Consider the following 24,786-nt stretch of genomic DNA (forward strand, 5'->3'; position numbering starts at 1 on the left):
TAATTTCAACACCAAAATGGCAAAAATTTCATCCTCAATACCAAGAACCTGCTGTTAATAGTTAATGTCTAAAATCCAGGGAATGCTTGTTTCATATCTTGTGAAGTCACTGAGCATGTGTAGACAGGTTCAATGCCTCACTATTTAAGATTCCTATAGATATGAAGCAACAAACTGACATGACAATGCTCAAATCATATGTTTGGGCAAAGATCCTTGAATAAGTACCTCTATGCAACAAGTGAGAAAAGAGAAGAAAAGGAGAAAAGAAAGAAAGAAGAGAGTCACTCTAAACTCTGCCTAATGTTTTCAAGCACAGTTACCCTTTCTGCCTTTACAAGTTAGCCAGCAAGCTTAGTTTTTGTTCTCATTATTTACATAACAAACATTTTCATTGACAAAATGAAAAAGACTTTCCCAAAATATAGTTGTGCCTTTCAAATATGAAAAAAAGAATCCCACAGAAATATCATGCTACTTAAATAACACACTAGCAACTAGTCTTGGGTCTTAAAGGATATGAGGATGGTTGGCTACTCTGAAAGACAGGTGAATTAATTATAGAGTTTTGGATGAGAAAATCAGTGTGTCTTTGTTTTCCAGTTTTTAAGTCTTTAAGGGTGTCCAAATCTCTTTGAATTCTCTGAGTATAACAGGCATTTCTGACCTGTCTTCAGGGTGAAAGTGAAGTTACTCTAAAGGATCTATCTCATGGCAAGTATTTATTTTTGCAGTCTATCAGGAGGGAAGGGATTATATAAAACATTGTTATTCTTAAGCGATTTTGGACTTTTCTCCCCACAACTTGAAAGCTACCCTGAAATTTTCACTATCTTTATAAAAAATAAATAATTTATTAGAGAAATAAAACAATCAGACGCATAAAACATTACGCTCTGCTTACATGTGAATTTTCCTCAAAATAATTTCTTAATAATCATGAAGCAGGGATGTGTTGTTTTCATTTAAATCTCTTTGCCAAAACGCTTGGAGATATATCCTAAATCCTTGAAGGAGAACTCAGAGCGCTCTGGCTCCTGTGGAAGTTGTCAGGCGATGGCTTAGAAGCTTTGGGGGAAAAAATTACGAGTCGTCGCAGAAGGAATTGAATATTAGACATGCAACCTAACGGTAGTAGTAGAAGAAAAGCAGACGAAGGTCTATCTTTCCTTTTCCGATCGCCACTTCTGTGTCCCAGGCTTTTCCTCTCCGTCCCTCCCACAGTTTCTTTCCATATCCTCCCCCTCCCCTCCTCCTTTTCTTGTTCCCTCTCTCCCCCCACCCCTCTCTCCCCCTACGTCTCGCGCTCTCGGAGTCTCTGCTCCGAGTTCCTGGTTGGATAATTTGGGTTAATACTAGTGAGTGAGGTTTTTGCGGCTTCAAAGGGTATTTCAAGTTTCCGGAGCTCCTCCCCTCTGCACCGTGTGACAACAACAACTCGTCCAGCCGGCAGCCTGCACTTTTCAGCTCATTTTCTCTCTGTCATTCCCCTCTCAATCTTTGATCAATGTACTTGCCAGGGAGAACCCAAGTCCCTCAATCCTCCTCCTTTCCACCTTCATCCTTAACTTTGTGCTAGAGCGGGGACCCACACAACAACAGCCGACCCTCCCCGCCCCCGCCCCCCCCCCAAACCAGCCCTCGATCCCAGCCCCTGGAGAGGACTCGCATTTCGACTTGCGGGACACTTTGTGCGTTTCTCTCTAGAGCGCCTCTCTCGCTCGCCCCTCCTGCGCTCGCTCTTTCTTACCCTCACCTCCTTTTTCCCCCTTCTCTCCCTTTCTCCTCGTCCTCTCCTAGAGTTGTTGTTGTTGTTGTTGCCCCTCTTGCTTCTTCTCCCCCCTTTCCCCCGTCCCCTCCCGGAGGTGTGTGGCAACTTTTCCCCTCTCTTCTCCTCCTTCTGTTTCCCCCCTTATATGTGACCATGGCAGTGCCGGCGGCTTTGATCCCTCCGACCCAGCTGGTCCCCCCTCAACCCCCGATCTCCACGTCTGCTTCCTCCTCTGGCACCACCACCTCCACCTCCTCGGCGACCTCGTCTCCGGCTCCGTCCATAGGACCCTCCGTGTCCTCTGGGCCAACTCTGTTCCGGCCCGAGCCCATCGCTTCTTCGGCGGCGGCGGCGGCGGCGGCCACAGTCACCTCTCCCGGCGGCGGCGGCGGCAGCGGAGGCGGCAGCGGCGGCAACGGAGGCGGCGGTGGCGGCGGCGGCGGCGGCAGCAACTGCAACCCCAGCCTGGCCGCCGGGAGCAACGGCAGCAGCGGCAGCGGCGGTGGCAGCATTAGCGCTGGCGGCGGCGGCGCCTCCAGCACCCCCATCAACGCGAGCACCGGCAGCAGCAGCAGCAGCAGCAGTAGCAGCAGCAGCAGTAGCAGTAGTAGCAGCAGCAGTAGCAGCAGCAGCAGCAGCTGCGGCCCCCTCCCCGGGAAACCCGTGTACTCAACCCCGTCCCCAGTGGAAAACACCCCCCAGAATAATGAGTGCAAAATGGTGGATCTGAGGGGGGCCAAAGTGGCTTCCTTCACGGTGGAGGGCTGCGAGCTGATCTGCCTGCCCCAGGCTTTCGACCTGTTCCTGAAGCACTTGGTGGGGGGCTTGCACACGGTCTACACCAAGCTGAAGCGGTTGGAGATCACGCCGGTGGTGTGCAATGTGGAACAGGTTCGCATCCTGAGGGGACTGGGCGCCATCCAGCCCGGAGTGAACCGCTGCAAACTCATCTCCAGGAAGGACTTCGAGACTCTCTACAATGACTGCACCAACGCAAGGTAAAGAGCAGAGTGTAGCCTCTGCCGCCCCCGGCCCCTTCCCACCCGCCTCCTCGCCCTTTCCCTGCTCCCTTTCCGGCTCTGCTTGCTCCGCGCGCCCGCGAGCCGCGCGTCCTTGCGAGCGCGGCCCTCTGGTTTTCTTCTTCGGAGCTCGCCAGCCGCGCCCGACCCCCTGACAAGTTGGCACTTCACTCTGCCCAAATCTAGCTCTCTTTCGGCCAGGTCAATCTTTGCTCGACTGGCCGCCAGCTCTTGGATGCTGTGGGGCTTGGGAACCCCAAGACTCAGGGCGGAGGGGGCGGGAAGGAGGACGGCGCCTTTCTAGGAGCCACTGCCCCCTTCCCGGCGCGCGTCGGCTTCTGGGAACCTCTCTCCGAGCTGTTGCCGGAGTGTGCGCTCCCCGGGACCTGGGTTCCACCGCAAGCCTCTGGGCACCTCCCGGGGCGGGGGGAGGTCGTGACCCTGCCCCGCAGGGTTCTTGGAGCAAGGAGACACTCTCCGGGTGAGCCGCCGGTTAGGAGGCCAAGGGAGTGGGTTGGCAGTCGACGAGGGCACTTTGAGGTCAGATAGGGAACGACTCCTGAGGCTGAGAGACCCTGGGCAATCCCGGGGTACACTCAGGGAGTTCAGCCCCAAGTCCCAAGGGACAGCTTTTCGAAGGGAGGGTCCGTGTGTGTGCGCATGTGTGTGTCCGCGTGTGAGCGTGTGCGTGTGCAAAGGAAATAAAGGGGTTATGATTGCCCCAAGACAGATGCGAGGGCACCAGCAGGTTTTCTTCTATTGGGGAAGGTGAGCGGGTGCCCCAGACTTTAGAAAGCCGAACTAGGGAGACTGGAAAGGAAGACCACTGCGCGTTCGCTTGCTCACTCATTTCAAAGTGCGACTTCTTTTTTCATTTCTTTCTTTTTCTCTTCTTTCTTTCATCTTCTTCTTCTTTTTTTAAAGGCCAGTAGCTCCCGCAAGGAGCAGGTGCACGTTTTGCACTGGGATGCTCTGCGGGCCTGAATACTTGTCTGCGCTGGCTTTCCAGCCCCGCAAAGGCGCGCCCAGAGGAGGCTTCAGGATAGGTCCCAGGGCCCTACCAGTTTTATGCTAATGATGCTCAGTGGGGGAGGTTCTACCAGGAGGGGGCGGGAGTGGGGTAACTTGTCAATTTGGGGTAGAAATGAAGATTCCACTCGCTTTCGCAATTCCGCTTTGTCCCCACCACCGCTCGCTTCAGGGAAGCGCAGAGGGAAAAGTTCAGAGATTCCTAGAGAAAGCGAATACGGAAAGTTGGAGACCACAGGCAGGCACGTGGGAACAGGGCGCAAAATTTAAGCGGAAACTTCGCTACCTTCTAAATAAGTTTAAAGACCGAAGGAATGGAGTTAGTGTGTGTCCCTAGAAGAGCTAGGGAAGCTGAAGTGGAAGGAAAGAGAGGAGACCAGGTAAAAATGATAATGCAAAAAGCCACTAGCGATTCCTTCCTTGGAGAAAGATTCCTGGGTACTGCTGGAGAAGGTTGTAAACCCCAAAAGACTCAAACTCAAAGAAGCACATGTCTTATCCTGACCTTGCCAGACATTCTTTTCCATGTTTATTTGCCTTTCTTCACATGAAACAAAGATGTATATCTCGGTTTTGAACCTTCAATTTGAATTTTTTTTTAGTATATTCTGTGTGTGTGTGTGTGTGTGTGTGTGTGTGTGTGTGTGTATGCGCGCATGAGTGACCAAGTGCATGGGCAGGTGGCAGTAGAGATGGGGGTGGGGGTGACCATGATCACTAAACATCATTTACTCAGACAATTGGAGTTCTTACTCACTTACTCATCCATAAGGTAAAATATTTGCCCCAAATCCACATTCGAACCAGGACAGACTATTATTTTGGAGTTGTTCTGAAGAATGTTATGTAAAAATTAAGTCAGTTCAAATCCGATTGTTACAAAATTGGCTGTCCAATAAATTGGTAACTGGCTGGTTTTCTCCAAATGCTGTGTGTGCGCGCGCTCGCGCGCGCATTTTATGTGTGTGTGTGTGTGTGTGTGTGTGTGTGTGTGTGTGTGTATGGAACACATTGTAGAGATAATCAATGCCCATTTTAGTACACACATTCACAATTGTTTGAGAAAAGTTCCTTCAGTGATTGCATTATAATGTTGTAATTAATGTAACACTTGATTATTTTTATTTTGTGAATTTTTGTTCAGACTTTAAAGTCCTCATCAAATGGTTGAAGAATAGTCCTAAAGTTATTAACTAGACATTTTAAAAAGTTTTTTTCTTTTTTCCCCCTGAGATTAACAGCTCTGAGTTTAAACTTTCAGAACTAAGATAAGTTAAATCCAGTGGAACTGTTCATCCCTCCAAAAATATCTCATCGTTACTCTAATTATGTTTCAATTACCTGGCCTTAATACTTTGCAATTAAATGTGTTGTTCTAAAATCCCATTTTAGGTTATTTTTAAATTAAATATGGGAAGTTTATTGATTTAATTTTGAATTTTGATCTTATACCAACTAAAAAGCTTGCTCAAACTTAAATACATGCAAATATGTAGTCATTAACCTGAGAAGAAGTGTAGTTGTTGATATCTACCTAGGTTTTCCTAACTCTGTCATTGACTAAGGAAATAGAAAATTTGTAATTGAAGGGTTCAATCCCCACCACAGCAAGGAAAAGAAAAAGAAAATTTAAATTTAAAATTGAACTATCCTTCACCAAAATGTACTGTTTGCATATTACAATGCTGACATCATTATTTTCAATGGTAATTACCAGTGTTGTTGTTTTATTTCTTTACTTTGAAAGCAACAATCTAAATGTTTTGCATTTTAAATTTAAAAAATTCCATTTTATTTAAATCCAATTTACAACTTTGCTTTTAAAAATCTTTTTTTTTTCATTTATCTAGACATATTGATCCTTTCACTCTTGTTTCTACTCTAGCTATTTAACAGACTAAGGACATAATTTACACAGACTATAAGAGAAATAGTGCAAGAAGGCAAATTATATAAAATTACATGTGTATATGTTTGTATTTATATATAGTGTATAGATAGTATTATGAATACATAGGTACACATGGTATGTGTGTGTGAGTGAAAGAAATATCAAATCTTAGTACTCTTAGATTTTTATAGAACATATATCTAATTATGACTCTCAGAACTACTTAATACCAGGAAATCCAAGGAATCAAAATGATGCTAAAGAAAAGAAAGGCTCATAAACTGGAGTTTATGCTTAAAGTGGCTCAGTAAGTTAGCAGCAATCCTTAGAGTAGAGTTGATTTGCCTGGGACCCTTGTATTTGTATGCTGTCTATGAAAACTGGAGTAAATGTTTAAGCCATCTGTCATTATCACTAGATGATGAAAAAGAGACTATCACCTGCTAGATAGTAAAACTAAAAAGTGTAGGTCTCAAAACATGAAAGAAAATGTAAGAAAATATATTTAAAAGTTGTCAAGGGGCAAACTCTGACCTTGTCCAGCTTCCTCCAATTATTATTTTAAAACTAAACATTAGTTGCATGGACTTGTCTATTGCAATAGAGGTCACTTAATTAACTGCTAACCATTAAATAACAACAACAACAACAACAAAAGAAAAGTAATTATGTACATGATGAAGTCTCTGTTTGCACGAGTCAATTGCTGTCTGTAGATTTGGGTTAGGATTCATCTTTCTGTGAATTCAAGTAATAAAATGTGACTCTTGTGTTATGTTATCTAACATGCTTATTTCTTTGATTATTGTCAGAAGATGATCTTGTCTCACGATGTTTCAAACCAGATTGTGATGTAGCTTCTATATAGCTCTAAATTTGGGAAATTTTAAACTTGAATAGATTCAAGTTAGTTTTATTAGACATTATATATATATATATATATATATATACATATATACATATATTAACAAATAATATTGTTTTCCTTAAAAGTTGATACCGTTCATGGACATAAAATTGAAAGACTTGCTAAGCCTTTTATGTTTCAATAGAAATATCTGAACAAAATTTTAGTATAAGAAGTATAAGTTTTTTTTTCTAGTTCTTGGCTTGATTTTTCTTGTCGAGAGTTTTAATAAAGATGGCAAGCTGAAACAGTCTATATTTATTTAACATTTCCTCTGTTGCCTGTTTTTCAATGGCACAGACTCATGCATCGATAAAGTTTCAACACAAATCCAGATTCACTCCTTCTAACAGATAATTATGATACTTGGCACTGAGAAATTCAAGGATTACTTCAAATGAAGAGAGGCTATGCTTTTGAAGTTTTTGTATTACAGTAGATTAATGGTTCCTATAAAGCCTAGTGTCTCATTTTATAACATTTCAAAAGGAATGCAACATAATTAGAAGACCAAGGCATAAAATATGAAAGTTTGTTTGGTCCCTGAACTTATTTCTCTCTACTTTAAATATGTTAGAAAATTGCAATTTAATAACAAATGTATGAATAAAATAAAAATATTCTAACCTAGATTTACATGGCTCAAATACAGTTGTTTGGGTAGTATCTTTCAACTTGATATTTTTCTTGGAATTAGTCTCCAAAAATATCACAGTCATTATTGTTAAAAGTGCACTTGGTTAAGATGTTTTGCTTTCTGAACTCTATAGTTTATCAGTTAATGCTCTAAGAGAAGAAATTTGATTTGTACAAATTATGTTTTATTTTGTGACACTTCAAATATTATAAAGAATGAAGACCAGGACAGGCTTTTTCACTCCGTGTTCTCTTATACAGTTTTAAGCATTTTGTGTAGTATTTTTAAATCATTACTTTATTATTAAAATCTGCTGCTGCTTTTTGTTTAATCTATTATATTTCACTGAAGTTGTATACAAATTACTGAGACAAATACTAGCCACCCTCTTTTTGCCTCGATACCACCCCCAGTCCCCTGAGATGTGACACCCAATATTGATTAAAGTCTTGGCAGGATTTGAGCATAAATCACCCTTCTCTTTGGCGATTTACTAGGTGTGATTCACCAGCATACAGAAACATGATATGCTTTATTGTTTCTCACTTGATGCTTTGTTTTTGAAATGTAAGTAACATTTATAAATTAGCTTAATGTGCAACCAAGTAGTTGTTGTTTTAAAGACAATTTTGTGCTTTGACTATCAATTAGGATTATTTTACCTTTCCAAGTTATTTTACTCAATTGTTTCATACAATTGCCTTTGTCAATCAAGTGAAATAGTCATCAAAATAGCATTGTATTAGCAATATAGAACACAATCATTGCAGAATACAATAGGAAATGAAACTCTCACAGGTTGTAAACTGTCTCCCTTTGAATCCTTGTGTGAAGAAATTAGTTTGAAGTATGTCTTTTAAATAGGTACAGGTGAGTCTTCCAGATTTCATTAAACATTTTGATTTTAAGATTTCTGTTACTTGTTTTTTTTTAAATTCTGCTTAAATTTAAACTGTTTAAATTTTTTCTTTCAAGGATGTAATTTCTAAATTGTTCATACAAAAAGTCGCATCAAGTTATATGATTTTAAAATGATAGGAAATGTAGAAATTGATATGGACTATTTAGGTATTAAAAATGTAATCAAGATAAGGGTTTGTCATTTTATATTTGAATTGTTAAAACAATATGACCTTAGTTTGTTCTAGCATGTGCCATTTTCTTAACTGAGGCAGTGGATTTTGATTGGTTGGTTATACACACACACACACACACACACACACACACACACACACGTGCATGTGTGTGTGTGTATAACATACAATAATAAAATATATGAATGTATATATGTATGCGAATATATGTACTTATATAAATGCTACAGTTTAAATAACCTAGCTAAATCTACATATTTTCAGATTTTGGGAATTCATTAAGCAACCCTTTGCCATTATATTTTTTCTGTTCATTGGTTAATTTTTTTAAAAAAAGACAATGTTGAATTAAAAGAACACTTAATGCAACCTGGACAGTAAGTGTAACATCAAAGGCTCTGGTTTTTCACATCTACACATATTTCAAACATAGCAGAGATTCTGTGTGAACCTACATTGTGCTGAAATTCCTTTACTTTCCCTTTTCTCAATTTGCCAAAAGTATTTTTAATCAGAAGTGATTTTATGCTAAAGTATCTGTATTTTAAAATAACTTTTATTTGCTGATATTTTTGCTTTTTAGGGTATGTCACATACAGGAATGACTTTATTGGAGTAGTGTAGGTAGTTTATCAACTTCTTGCTTTGCAAAACAAAGAATACAAGGATAAGATATTTGTATTCAGTCCTAATGAGCTATTGTTAGATTAACTAGTGGTTCTCTTTATTTTGATGCACCTATTTAGTTGAAGAAGAATTCTGAGAATCTGTTGAGAGTGTGACCATTGCTGCTGGTTGTAGGCATTTAAATGATTAACTTTTTGTATAAGTGTTCAAATGTGCAATTTAAAAATATATATTTATATGTCAAGTTAAATAGAGAAAATCACCCAAATTGCAATTTAATCTAAAGTTAAAGACCCCAGCACAGGTTCATTTTTAAATTTCTTAGTGTCTTCTGGCATGAATTACATTTATTAGAGAAAAACATTCTCCCACTTAAAAAAACAAAAACAAAAACTGCATCTTTAGAATTTTCTGTATAGGCTACTCCATGTGCCAATGGCTGAATTTTACTCAAGGTGTGGCCTTCTTGTTTTCTGATCCAAAATAGCATGTAGTAGATTTGGGATTTTAAGGTGGGAATCTTCTGCACATTTAAAGTATGTGACTTGTCTGGAAGTTGCCAGAGGCAACTGATTAAACTGCACAACTTACTATGTCATTGTTTAATTGGTCTTTTTTATATAAATATATTGAAATATCCTACACTATGCAGCACAGAAACACACTGAAAGCCACTTGTTTTAAAACAAGTTTTAGGGAGTAATGAGAGAGAGAGAGAGAGAGAGAGAGAGAGAGAGAGAGAGAGAGAGAGAGAGAGAGGAACAATGTTTTACAGAAGAATCTAAAATAATCATTTTATATACTGAATACAATATCTGGAATACATTATGCATTTCTAGTAAGAAGTTAAATTGAAATAAGGCAGGGACAGAAATACAAATACTGCCTGATCTCACCTCTATGTGCAATCTAAAAACGTTGAATTCTTAAGAAACAAAGTAGAATGGTGGTAACCAGTGGTTGGGATGATATTGGAGGATACAAAATTCCAGTTAGATTAGAGGAATAAGGTCAAGAGATCTGTCATACAACACAGTGACTAATAATAGACCTTTATAAATCCCATAGAGAATTTTGAAATAGTGCTTATGTTTGACAAAAAACTTTAAGCCATAATTTTCATAAAGCAAATATTGAAATAGGCAACATAAAAATCAATTAATTTTGATGAGTCACATTGAGGAATAATTGAGGAATGTTTTTATTTCCTTAGTATAAATAAATGGAGAAGTAAACATAATAGATTAAAATTTCACAATTTTAAATTATCTTTGTATTTTTATGGCATTAATATTCCTAAATAATTAAAGTATGTTTCCTATCACAACAGGAAAAAATAACACTGTTTTTTCAAGAGCAAACAAAGTATATCTCAGGAAACAAAGTGTGCTAGATGAAAGGGAACTATTTAATGGAACCATGTAGAAGCATTTGCAGTAAATACTTGTAAATTCCATTTAAGGCATATGGGTCATATCTTAATTAAAGGAAATGAAAATAAATATCTAGTATGTGTTAAACAAGAAATACTTTATTATATTCACATATCAGGCAAATGAAATATTTTATTGAAATCTTAAACTATATCCTGAAGTTTTATTAAAACTAACAATAATTCATCATGTTATGTTTTCAGTGTTATATTTTTAAAAGATTTTATTGATGTGTAAACAAAGTAAATCACTGAAGACATAACATATCTTTGAACTTATCATAGTTCTGCTAACATATACTGATATATTCACAGTATTCTTAGTTTTTATTTAAAATCTCATGTTTAAACTTAATTTAAGCAAATTCTCTGAAATGATATTGCTTGACTTAGGCATTTTCTAGTTTAATAGTCCCTTTGAATTTTAAAGAAATTAGTTGGAGTACTTTTGATTTTCATATTACCAGTCACACACCTTATACTCAGATGTTCTTGCTTGTGCAACAAGTGTAAAATTTTTATCATCATTTTAGACATCTCTGTAGTGGGCATTTCTATTCCTGTTAATCTTAAGCTCATTTGTAGTCTATGTATTTACACACATATATATTTATGTGTATATATACACACACACACATACACACACACTCACACAAGTACAGGATATGGGGCCATAGGACAAATAGCTTATCAATAAAACTGGCTTTACTTTTTCTTTTCAGAATTTATACAGGCATAAAATACATGAGGAGCACATTTTACTTACCTCATGATAATTTAAGGAAATTCAAAAGATGCAGTTTTTTGTAAAAGAAATAATTTAAACTTAAATATTTTAAAATACAGTGTACGATGTATAGTTACTGACAATGATTAAAAACTTAGCTAATTTTCCTAGATCTTAATTTTTATAACTAAAATATACTTTTAATTTGCTATTTAAAAGATACATATGTGGAAATTATTTTATTGGTATGAAGTAAATATTCAACAGTTAGGTACTAGATTTTGCACATTATTGAATAACACTAAATGTGCTTGATGTTCTTGTTTCATTTATTTTATTATTTTATCTCATTGCTTCTTGAACTTCAGAACAAGTATATTTTTAGAATCAGAGGATAAATGATAGGAAAACAATTTCATAACCTGAAGAAAAGTGACTGTCTTCTAAAAGCCTTGCCATCAATGAGATGAGTTAGGAATGAGGTCAGTGGGTTAATCTTCAGGTCTGCATAAGGAGATGTGTATTACCACTTCTTGCAGTAGGCTGTAATTGTCTTTGAAAACACCTGGTAAAGGACCAGTTAAGTTGAAATCAATTACTTTCTCAATCATTCCATGGCATTTGTCAAGTCATTACTTCACTGGTAAAAATGTAAGCAAGCAGACATTCTTTTTCAAAGTAGAAAGCAGCTTATAAAACAGTGTCTACTTAAGTTTCTGCTTCATCAAAAATATGGAAATGAAAACAACCCACATCTTGTATGTAATAAATAAGCCTTTCACATAATTATTTGATCAGAAATTCATCTTTGCATTTAGTTGTCTTAATGTAAACGAACATTTAATATCACTTTGTGCCTTGGGGGGGGCAGGGAGAGAGAAAGAGAAAAAGAGAGAGAGAGAGAGAGAGAGAGAGAGAGAGAGAGAGAGAGAGAGAGAGGTTTCGAAGTATTTTATGACTTTTGTGATCTGATACCTGTATTCTTACCCTCTAAGAATGCTCTGACAAGTGTGTATGATAATCAAAGATGAATGTATGTCTGCTGTTCACTGATTCTTTCTTCACACCATTGACAGCACATGCAGATTTGAACTTGTAGCTAGGAACAGTGCTTCCATGCTTCAAATTGCCAAAAGACCCCCAGGGATAGAAACTTGACCTGCTTTTATGAAACCATAGAATTACATTTATACAAGTTACCCCATGGGAAAGGAATGAACTGATCCCAATTCAAACCTTAATATTGAAGCCTTCTGGGTCAAATTTGATTTTTTTTCTTTCTGTTAACACCTGTATGGCTACCATATTTAGTCACTTGATATTCTTAGAAAAATTTTTAAAAATTATTCATTAATGATATTGTACTATTAAGCCAAAGCAGCTCTTTCATTATGTTTTAATGTCATTTTTTGGACAAATATCTAATATACATGTATATCTATGTATATATCCTAGATTTAGGGAGTTTAAACACAAATTTAATTCCAGGTGAAAATATTTATTTTTCACTTTTGAAATAATTTATCTGCATTAATGAGTTAGTCCAACTAGGAGAAGAAACTTTTGAAAAGAGTTTTTCTTGGTTATAACATATTTCATCATAAGATACATGAATGCATCTAATTTTTCTTAGTTACATTTTAAATGGTTATATTCCTTATTTTCTTTTTTAGTTAGACTACTTGAAGGGGTTTCCAAAAGCCTATTTTTGCCATTAATAGAAGCAAATGAAGGTAGTTTTATTTTATTTTAAAATAAAAGATCCTTTTATTTTAGTTGGATTCACTTTAGTTACATGGAATGGGTCTAAATTGGAATTCAATTCAACAAAATGTTGTAACTAAAGAGGATTTTAGGTATGTAGTAGTTTGCTTAGTTTCTGTAATATCAAAATGATGTATCACACATATGCAAGGAGTAAATTATCTGAATATGTAAGGTTATAATATCTCTTTGCTTATAAAACTTACAGTATTAATGACCGCCATTATATTACTGAATGAGGGCCAACTTCTCAACCTTATGTAAAAATAATTTATAAATGGTAAAACACCACGTATATTTGTTATTACAATTAATATGGTGTTAAATGATTCCATTGTTCTATTTCGGAGTTGACATGAGTAAATTCCTTTCCCAATTAAATATTTAAATGAATTTCAAACACTTTCACTTTTTAAATTTAATATCTTTAAAACCATTTGTGGAAGATATTTTTATTAGATATTTCTCTATAAGAACTAAACATAAAACTTCCTTATAAGAATGGCTATAATAAGTCAGTCTTTGGAATATAGATAGGGAAACATTAAAAAAAAGAAGGGTTCTAATGGAAGGTACAATTCTTTCTTCACTAAGTCATGTTCAAGAAGAAAATATTTGGAATTTTAAACTTTATTGGCCTTTATGTAGCAAAAGTCTTACTTTCTTAGTAAGCTAACAGTTTTTTTCTGCCTTGACACATCATTTGCATGAAATAGAAGTATATCAACTAATATCACTTTAATGACATATTTATAAAATACCAAAGTCCAATCATATATTTGATTTGAAAATTTGTTCTAACTACTTTCATGGTGACTTAACAAGACCATTGTTCCCCATATTTTTTTAAGTGTGAAGAAAGGAGAAATAGGTAGACTAGAAGATCATTATGCTGGTCTTAAAAAAGAATATATTTCAGGAAAGGCAACCTGTTCTGACTTTTGTAATGGTGATGATGTGAAGTTTCTATGACCTTTTTTTGTCTTCTAGTGGCACCTTACAACTCTCTTTCCAAACATGATTGATGGGACACAGCACATGAACTGGGGGAAAAAAATCACATTAAAAATATTATTTTAAAAGAAGAGATGGAACTTCAAATTTGTAACATTGTACAGAATTCTACATGATACACAAAATAGAAAGCCTTTAGTCACAAAATAAATTTCATCTTTTAAAATATTCTTATCTTCTAAATTAACCTTATTCTCTTCTTCTTCTCTCTCTTTTTTTTTGGTGGAAAATAGTAAAATTGTAAATGAAATAGAAATGCTTTTTTACAATGGAATTTACCTACAAACATCTAAACAACAACAGAACAAACTCTGAGTTTTTGAGGTGTTGATATTTAGATTGGATTTCTCCAATTTATCAGTGTGAAATACATAATTTATTTTTATTAAGGCATTTTATCCCAAGTTTATGACATGAAATTCAAATGGTATATTTGGTCTGGAGTAAACTTTTCTGCTCTTTCTTTTGGGGAGTGAGTTAAATAAGGGCCCATGACAGGAATGCTGTTTGTTTTTCACAAAAGTTGTTTGTGATTTCAGGTACCCTTGGGAAATCTCTTGATCAGATTCACATCTGTTCCTGTCAAAGTGGGTGCTAAGATACCGGTCACCCAGCAACCATGTCCAAGAGGGAATTGGGCCGATAATAACTTCAAAAAGGAATGACAGATGCTAGATTAGGATGAAAGACAAAACGCATGAAAAATGAGCTTGTTAGAATCAAAAATTTGTTCAAGCACCTTTATGCAAATTAAATGAATATTGAATATTTGCATGCAGTAATTTCTACTTTTTCATTTGATTGAAAAGAAAAGAATAGTGCATTTAAACTCACAAATGCCACTTCTTTCTTTTGCACTAATTAACATACAAAGCAGAATCTCTTTTTAAAAATCAGATTAGCCACCTGGGTTCTTATAGCTCTGCTAAGAATGTTACAGTGTTTTTCTTATATCTCTGCTAAGAATGTTACAGTGTTTTTCTTATGATAGTTAGTACTCTTTAAGATGACTTGGTTCATCTAATATTTTTTCACAGTAAACAGTCTTGTGTGAATTAAGATTATTTTAGATGAATATAAATCCAAATTTCTTGATAAAGCATTTCAAAAGTAACCTTATCCTGTTGTCCTTGAAATTGGTTAATGTACATTAATAAAAGATCACTCAAGAATGAGTTCACAGGCTTCTCATTGACTGGTTAAATAACAATGCATTAAAGTAAGGCAGAGTGGTATACCCAAAAAGAAAGTAGGCAGAAAGATCTCTTCAAAATTTAAGATGCTCTTTGATACATTACCAGTTTTTCTATTGAACTGTTCACATACTAATCAGAATTTAGAAGGGCCTGATAAAACATAGTGATTGAGAGAGGTTTCTGAGTCTTGGTTTAGCAATGTCTAATGTGGTCACGTAGAGAAATTGATTTTCTTCAGAAATTAATTAATTTTTCATATCGCCCTAAGCTGCAGTTAAAAAGAGTGCATACTTGTCTGTTTTTTCCAGAAATATTGCCTAATCATATTAATACCATTGCCCCAAGGATGAAAAGATAATTGTACAAATGCATTTGGAAATATGTATCACTGAGTATTTATGATTAAATTATGCAAATGACCCAGCTCTCATCCTTTCCAGACCCAGATTGTCTAATTAGGATTGATATGCTGAATAGATGTTCCAGAATTTGAATACAAGCATGTCCAAGGAGCAGAAAATTGGAAATGACAAGGCTGAAATCTAAAGAAAAGTGTCTTTCGTTTCTATACTTTGTTAATGTGCTGTTAGCAGTTGAGGGCTTCCCCCCACCCTCTCCCTTTGGCTATTTTGAAGTTCACATGTCCTTATTAGAATCAACTATGCAAAATGAATCAAACTTTAACAAACAGTAATTCATTTCTAGTACTTATTTAAAAATAACAATTTCTTGGCTATTCTAAGGGAACATCACTAGCAAATTGTCCCAAACAATGTAAACCTTACCCTTAATTGGATAACTTTTTTTTTAACTTCCTCTGAATTAGTTTCATAGCTTTATTTCAAAGCTAGTTCACCAAACTTAGTGGTACACCGATGAAATATTTTCTAAGAGTATACTTTTTTTTTTTTTTTAATCTGTAGTTCGTTCACTTATCTTGTACTTGCACAAAACTGTTTAAGCAATGGTTCTGGTTAGAAAAAAAAAAGTAGCACTTTAAATGTAACAATGTTTGAATTTGAGGTCCTCAGCAGGCTTTCTCCCTCATTGATTGCACTCATTCATCTTAGATGGAGGGATGGCAGTGAAGAGCTAGGAAGGGACTAGAACTGTCAGGACTCCAGCCTTTGTTAAGCAGCGGGTAGTCACTGCCTCTGAACTCCGCTGGCTCCTGCTTCCCATCTGCAGGATGATGGATTGCTATGTTTAATACATTTCAGCTTTTGTCTGTCATAGTGTGGACAGACAGTACTATCAGTGATTTCAACAGTGATTAGGGAACCATTTCAAACCATTCCTATTGGCCAGACAGCTTCCACGAATGTCTGATGAAACCTACTCATTGGCACTTTCTCCATGTAAATGTGGAGCTTAACCAGGCAGAGATTGTACACTCACAGTTTAAACCAATTCGGAAGCACACTGAGAATTACTAGACTCTATTTCATTTTAGAACCAAATTATTCAAGACAATAGTAAGAACATTTGGGGTCTTGAACTGCAATATTCATCCCATCAGTCCCAAGTTTAAGATGAAGTGGTATTCTTCATATAGTAACTACGCTTAGTTAATGACAGAACTGTGTTCCATGGACAATGATGTCAGTTGTTGCTGTGCGCAATGATATTGAGATACTTACCTGTACTGAGAGGGTAGAATGTGAGGACTATATTAAAGCAGTAAGATGTGATATGACATGTGCTATGCTGGGATTTGCTGAGCTGTGGGTGCTTTGTGGTTCATAAGCCCAAAGGGTGAATGATTTTAACAAACCAGAAATGTGCTATCTATGAACTCAATAGTCTCCCTGGAGTGTCGTCTTGTATTTATACATCTGGTGCCAAGAAAATACAACTAACTAAAGGAAAAAACTATTCTTTTAAGCTATCAATAACAGGCAAAGTTTTATTTCAAGAGTGAGACTAAATAAATAAATTGAACTGGTAACTAATACATCATTTACCAATTATCATGTAATATGCCAAATGTAATATAAACTATAAAATGTATCATAAAGAGGGAGTTTAAAGTCTTAATATATAGATCATTATTAAAATGACAATCCAGTTAAAGTTTTTAAACAAAAATCAGAAGTAGTTACTTGTTTTTATAGTTAATCTCTATTAAAGAAGAAGTTTGAAGAAAACATTTAGCTGGTCAATGGCAATGATGAGAATAAGAACTCCAGCTCTTAGATAATCTCACTTTGCTGATATGGTTTTGATGTTGCCAACTTTTACATGGGATCTTTTTGGTAAAGACTTCTAGTTTTCAGTGTGTGGTTTCAACCATACACACAGATGCACACAACACAGCTCAAGTGCATATCACAAATGGTAGTTCTTTTGAACCAACTCAATAGCTAAACTTCATGGCATTTTGACATTACTGATTGGTAGTAAGAACAGGTGGTACCTTACTTTCTGGAAGAGTTATAAAATCATTCATATGTTTTGCAGATTACCTTGCTTTTCATCATATTTTAAGATTATTGAAATGATGTTCAGTGTAAACACTGTGCATTCATTTAGAAATTTCTAAAGGAGTCATTTGTCAGAGTAAATCAAAAGTACTATATATATATATAAATATATATATATATAAATATATATATAAATTACATATTATATATTATATATTATTATATATTATATATATATAAATTACATAACTGGGCTTAAGTAAATCTGATGTTTTTTTAACTAAATCTATTCACAATTTATATAGCACGTTCAGTGAAATAAGATACTGTCCCAGAACATTTTTGTACTACATAGTCATTCTAATGTGTGGTTGTTAAACAGTGAATACTGAATACTAATTTTTTGCCTTCAGGGTAGTGGGGGGGGTGCAGGAAGGGAAATGGCAGAAGTTAAGAGAAGGATAACGGATAGGGGAAGCTATTAGCAGGTCACATTTCCTGATACTGCTGTGATGTGAGGAACTTCTATGAAGTCAACAGGAAATGCATGACCTGGGTAACTAGAATTAAGGTTCCTGGCCTTGAACTTATAGAAGCAAATTGAATTCAAGAGCAAGGAGGTGTTGAGTAAGAGTGTGTTGAAGTAGAACTCTCATGGAATGGTCATACCTTACTCAGTTACACTCATTTTTTGAGCTATTTGTTAAATTTCAAGGAGGTACTTAATACTCAGTAGAGACTTAGGGTCCAGGGTCTGGCTGGGGAATAGACATTACCAACAGGAAATGACCATTTATACTGTATAAGAGCCATAGTGTTTCCCCACACTGACATAATGCAGCAAGTATAAGTCTTGGCAAACTCAAATGTGTGTTCAGCCCTTAGAAAAAACTGTTTGTGTGGAAGTGCATGTGTGTGTGTGTATGTGTGTGTGTGTGTGTGTGTATGTGTGTGTGTGTTTTTGTGTGTGCTCAAGTGTATGCACACATATCTGCATGCACTCTGTAGGTTGCCAACCCTTGTTATGCACATTGTTAGTCTTATGTTTAGTTAAACCCCATAATTACAAAGTAATACAAGTCATTTGTCTTACTGTAGTTAAATAAAAAAAATGTGCTAGAAACTAAATGAATGAGTTTCTCACGAGGCTAAATGAATGAGTTTGCCGTCTGGAAATGTTTCTGAGTGAAGGAATATTAGAATCCCCTTTAATCTACTCCATCCATCTCCAGCCACAGTGTGCACACACTGGCTTCCATAAATGCACAGAACCTTCGGCCCTAGCGTCTAGCTATTCCTGTTTGGTAGATCCATAAGTGGGGGACACAGGGAGTCAGGCCAGCAGGTTTGACTTCTTATTTCTCAATAGCTTCCTATAATGATTCTACCTCTAATGAGGTGAATTACTACTGCATGAAAAAGGAGAAAAAAGGGTTTTGGCCATCTTAGCTAATAAATCACATTGACTGCCTGGTTGATCAGATCAATTGTGCATAAATCAGTGCCTTAAAGAGTCTTAAAATAAGATTCTACCAAGACTAATCGATCCACTGGCTTGTGTAAAGGCACCATCTCTTGCCCATAGTGCACTGAACAAGAGGCCACAGTACTGAGTCTAGTATGTGCTCTCAGATGGTGAAATGAATATTTTCAGAACTTTGATGTATACAACAGTTGTGATTGTCAACTGAATTTTTTTGTCTTCTTCAGTTCCCTTTGGTTAGGCTAGCAAGAAAATGGAATTCTCCATATGTATAGGAAAAATTCAGTTTTTATAACATTAGCAACAAGTAGCATTCTCAGGAATCATTTCCCACAAAAATATCATTATGCTATTTCAAAAGGAAATTGCCATTAACACCAAAAAAAGTCATGACCCAAATAATTGTAAATTTGAGATTTACTCATTTATAGACATTTCAAAAGAAAAATTAGGAAACTTAATTTCAGGTTTTTAGGATTATTATTATTATTATTATTATTATTATTTACTTATTTCAAAAAAGGATAGGAATGTGATAATAATTATTTTAAAACGTTTTAGAAATTGTTTTTTGAGAAGTTATCTGTTTATAATTCCCAAGTGAATTTTTAAAATTCCTTTTACCAAAAAAGCTTATAAAGCAGAAAGAAAATTGTTCTTGTTATCACGCTTTAATCATCTTTTTAAAGAAATTCCAATTAAATCGTAAGTATTAAAAATAAAAATTTGTGGGCTGGGCTGTAGCTTAGCAGCAGAGTACTTGCCTAGCATGTGTGAGGCACTGGGCTCTGTTCTCAGCACCATATAAAAATAAAAACAATAAAATAAAGGCATTCTGTCTATCTACAACAACAAAAAAATAAAAATAAAAATAAAAATTTGTGAATTCTGAAAATTAACAAAGTCCAGTATACAATATTTATTAAAATTTATCAGCATTAACTTTTCAAGATATTTTGAAACATGTTTTAGATTTTTATGCAGAAACTAAACTATAGGTTAACATGGTAAAATTTTTGAGAAGCAAGATAAAACAAAATATAATCACAGCACATATAGAGAAAATATCTTATTTCATATAGAGAAAATAACTTATTTCATGTAGAGAAAATAACTTATTTTATTTTGGAAGAGAATAGTTTCAATATCTATAGTGACTACCATATAACTTTTTATGAAAGCCTAAGGTTCTGGAGAGGTTTGAATCAGGCATTATCAAATCTTTGATTTTCTTTAAAGTTGGCAAGAGCACTGTCCAGAATTTTCTTAAACATGTAATTTATAATTGTTCTATCACCAAGAATCTTAAAATCTCCAAATGATTATTTTCTATAGTCTCTTGCTTTGAAAATAAACTTTGGATGAGAATTCAAGCATATTAACATAAAATTTGGTTTCTGACAAACATTTTGTTAACTCATCAATACAATATAATGTCCTTGTGTCAGAATACTATTGTTCTGCCATTATCTATAGATTTATTGGAATGTCTTGACATTTTTGTAAATTATGGAATACACATTCTTTCTCTCTTGTTCTATTGTGAAATTTAGTAGGTTATTGAAATTGAAGCTGATTGATTTTTTCCTTGGCATTTGTCTACAGAAGCATCTCATGCCTAAAATTCACCAGAAGCACACTATCCTTTATGTACCTAAAATTTTTGAAATATTTGTGATCAGCTTTAAAGTTGTATTGCTCAAATTCATCAACAGATTTTATATCTTGAATGAATTTAATTTCTACTGACTAATAATCACTTTCCTTGGATTTTTGATACAATAGTTTCATGTACTGATTTTTGTTAGAATCCTTAGTTTACTTCTGGCACATAGTAGGCATTTATTGCAAATACAATTGACTGTCTCATAGAAATTTTATTTTCATATTACTGAATTATATGAAAATGTTCTTATGGGATTATTCATTATCAGACTCTTTGATTATTACTAAGAAATTAAAACACTAATATAAATACATATGTTTTAGATTTTCATGCAGAAACTAAAAAAATCCAAAAACATATTTAACACTAATTCTTAGGTATGTTTAAAGATGTTGTTAGTTTCTGAATGTTTCTATGTTCTTACAGTTGTTTAGGTACAAATATTTAAACTTTGTACATATGCATACACATATGATTTTATAAAATTGATGTTTTATCTTTATCTCTATTGTTATTATGAAATATCTACAAATATGCAATATTTGAAGTACCTAAACATTTAAATAGTCAGACCAAAAATAAAAGTACATACATTTGCAGTTTGATAATTAAAGAGAACTATTTTTGTGTGCATTATACCGTGCATCACTTTCACTCCCTCTAAGAGTCTTTAAAAGTAGGTTCTAACTGCTTTTAAAGATCAGAGTGCTGCTGGACTTGGTGGTCCATGCCTGTAGCCTTAGCAACTTAGGAGGCTAAGGCAGGAGGATCACAAGTTTGAGGCCAGCCTCAACAATTTAGTGAGCCCCTAAGAAAAACCCTTTCTTGAAATTAAAAATAAATAAATAAAAAGGGTCGGGGATATGGCTCAGTGGTTAAGCACCGCTGGGTTCAGTCCTTGCTACCAACACAAACGCACACACACACACACAAACACACACACACACAACAAACAAAACCCCAAAACCTAATAAGACAAAAGTTCTGAAGGTCAGAGCAGTTAATTGACTTTTCCCAAGTTTACATGGTGACTGGAAGTAGAATCCAAGCAATCACAACCTAGAAATTTTATTTCTTATTATATTGTCCTATTAAAATAATGCTTAACCAATGACTATAACCTAGATTATAGTTGGAAAATTTTACATTATTTGGAAATGACAATACACATAGTATTAAAAATGTCCAATATGTATATATGTGCTCTGTTTGTCTGGAATGCAAGAGTGGGAAATGTTTGTTCACTAGGTTCATTATTATGCTTTGCAGTAATTTACTAATTTTTTCTTTAATATTGTTTATAGTTCTAAGATTTTCAAAAAAAATTTTTACATAAGCCATGTAAAGCAACCAGTTGCAATTTATTTCTTTATGTAAATATAGAAGTCATATGAGATTTTATACCCATTAGCACTGTAGGTTAACTTTCATCACCTTTAATTACACAATATAAGCCCATTGTATGCTCTTGCAAGTCCAAAATATATTTTCTTGTTTCTTTTTAACTCCTTAAATCTTGTTGCAATGTGTTTTAAAGATTCTTAACAAACTCATTACCATCATATGGACTTTTACCACACAACAAATAGTACACATTAAGGTCTTATTTTCCTTGTAAGAACAAGTTCAAAATAATTGCAATGTTAATTTATTAAACTAATTCATGGGTTTAGATCAATGTTAGTGGGGGAAAGGAATGTATAGTAATAGCTGAATTATTTTCTCCTTTTTTCTTTTAGTTTTGGAGATAGAACTCAGGGACCCTTGACCACTGAGCCACAACCCCAGACCTTTTTTGTATTTTATTTAAAGACAGGGTCTCACTGAATTGCTTAGTGTCTGGCCATTGCTGAGGCTGGCTTTAAACTCTTTTGCCTCAGCCTCCAGAGTTGCTGGAATTACAGGCATGTGCCACCTTGCCTGGCTAGCTGTATTATTTTCTATTACAATTTCATTCCTTTCTTCATAGTTTCTAGTCCATCTTCTATACCTGCTTCCCAATTCCATTTAAGTAATACTGTCAGAGCAAGTCATTCATTGTTATATTTAGCTTGTTTTTAAAAGCTTGTAAACTGTTCACTGTGCATCTAATTGGGTTTAAACATTATGCTATAGGAAGCAGAGTGTGAAACAAAATTTCCAATTTCTAAGCTGAAACATAACCATGGAAAGTTTGGGGGTGAGGTCTGTTTCCCTTCACATACTGTTCTTTGGAATCAGCTTCATCATGGATGTGTTTTTCCATTCAGGTATTTTGCCATTCTTGTTGCTGTCTTTAGATGGCTGATATTTTTTTCTTTTTCATGGCAGAAAAAAGGTACTCGATATTTTGAAATCCTTGTATTCCATGTGAAGGACTTATTTATTAGATTGACATATTTCCATGACATGCAACTTGGTGACATATATTCTTCAATTTGCTTTGTCTTTGGGATATATGGGAAATAATGTTATTCTTTTTTACCAGGTTAATTATTATATAGGAAATTGGAAGGGAACCCCTGTTCCAGAATATCCGTGGGTAAGGTAAGGAGTTAACTGTAACACAGCTAAATATTGGTAGTTTTTCTGTTAATGGTTAGTGTCTCATCAAAGTCTTGCATAATAGAAGGTCATGTATAAGTGATACGTTGCATAGATCAAGAGCAAAAGAGCAGTGTATTTCAGTAATTCAGGAGATAAGGCTTAGTTTAAACATAATGTTTAGCTATGAGTCCTATATTTTTAACAGTGGTTTGCTAAATTATACCAACTGCATGTTGAAAAAGTGTGATGAGCCTCGATCTTTCTAAAGTTTTTGCCTATTCATAATTGAACCCATTCATACTCAATTGGCATTCCCTTTGCCCCCTCTTACCTCTACTAGATTGTCCAGTATTATTTGCACTGTTTTACTTATAACCTTATGTGATTTTTAAACTAACCATATTACGTGACGTGAAAGAAATTCATGGAACTTCAGGAGTTGTGCCTTAAAATAGTACTTTTAACATACTGAGATTATTTAGTTTTAAAAATCCGTTAGTGCATGCTTTGGGGAGTCTCCAACCTTTACTTCTCTGGTAACTTTTCAGTGCTAAAGATTCAGGTGTGGGGCCCTTCTGTAGAAAGACTATGATGTGCAGAAAGGAGCAGTGTCATCTTCACTTCCTCTAGAGAGTTACCTCTTAATGGACTGGCTTCATCCTTTTTCTCCTTTGAAATTTGAGTCTTTGCATTTGTGATCTCCCTGGGATTTAAAAAAAAAAAAAATCCACCAAGCTTTACAGTTAGCATACTCATTTCAAAGTTCATAAGGAATAAATATATAAACAGTTTAAGCAACTGACAAAGCTGCCTGTAACCTTCACCATAAATGTATTTTCCTAAATGACCTTGATATAACTAATGCATGGTCTGTGTGCTTTTATTTGGTTCAATATACTATTACATCAAAGATCATGTCGGCCGAGTCTTGATAGACAGCATCTACAGTACCTATGAAGTGCTTTTTTTATCCTCATTTGTATATGTCCAATAAATAGGGAAAAGTTCTTGAAGAATTATAAACTTCACTGTAGTTAGGGAAATTCATAACTCAGAATACTATTGTTTTCCCAAATAGCATAAAATCCTAGAAGCATCATTACTGACCTTTAAATAATTTCAGGTAAGGTGAGATAGTAAAAAAGAAGCCATACATGTTTTTCATAGTGTAGTAGTTGGAATATTTAAATGATAAAAGCACTTCTGTTCCACGAACTATGAAATGTTGTTGAAAATTAAGATTCCCTTTAAATAAGCCATGTCTCACTTAAACATTCCCTTGTTAGCCAAATCCCTAACAAGACGTTCACACGGACAAGTTCAAAGAACAGGTGCATTTTTTTCTTAAAGAATCTTTTTTTAACTTTATTTTGTTCATTTATTTTTATATGGTGCCCTTGGATTGAACCCAGTGCCTCACACATACTAGGCAAGTGCTGTACCACTAAACTACAACCCCAGTCCCAGAACATTCTGAGGGTGAAATAATTTTCTGGCTATTTTCAGGCCAACCTTGCTAAGTAAATTTTAAGGAGAAATTTTTTAATATTTTAAACTTTAAGTCTGAGTAATAGATGAAT

General features: G+C 35.3%; 1 protein-coding gene across 4 annotated transcripts in view; it reads left to right on the plus strand.

Moving 5' to 3' along the window:
- The first annotated feature begins 1,349 nt into the window (after window positions 1-1,349).
- The window catches only part of Dach1 (dachshund family transcription factor 1), a 390,816-nt gene continuing 367,379 nt past the window's right edge, over window positions 1,350-24,786 (plus strand). Inside the window, exon 1 of one of the 4 annotated variants that reach the window (XM_078015803.1) lies at window positions 1,350-2,769. In XM_078015803.1, coding sequence (XP_077871929.1) covers window positions 1,925-2,769 — 845 coding nt within the window. In that variant the 5' untranslated portion in view covers window positions 1,350-1,924. The remainder of the gene's footprint in view (window positions 2,770-24,786) is intronic. The other 3 variants (XM_078015802.1, XM_078015806.1, XM_078015805.1) reach the window with 3 other exon arrangements.

The sequence above is a fragment of the Ictidomys tridecemlineatus genome, chromosome 6 (assembly GCF_052094955.1).
Source record: "Ictidomys tridecemlineatus isolate mIctTri1 chromosome 6, mIctTri1.hap1, whole genome shotgun sequence".
Classification (NCBI taxonomy): domain Eukaryota; kingdom Metazoa; phylum Chordata; class Mammalia; order Rodentia; family Sciuridae; genus Ictidomys; species Ictidomys tridecemlineatus.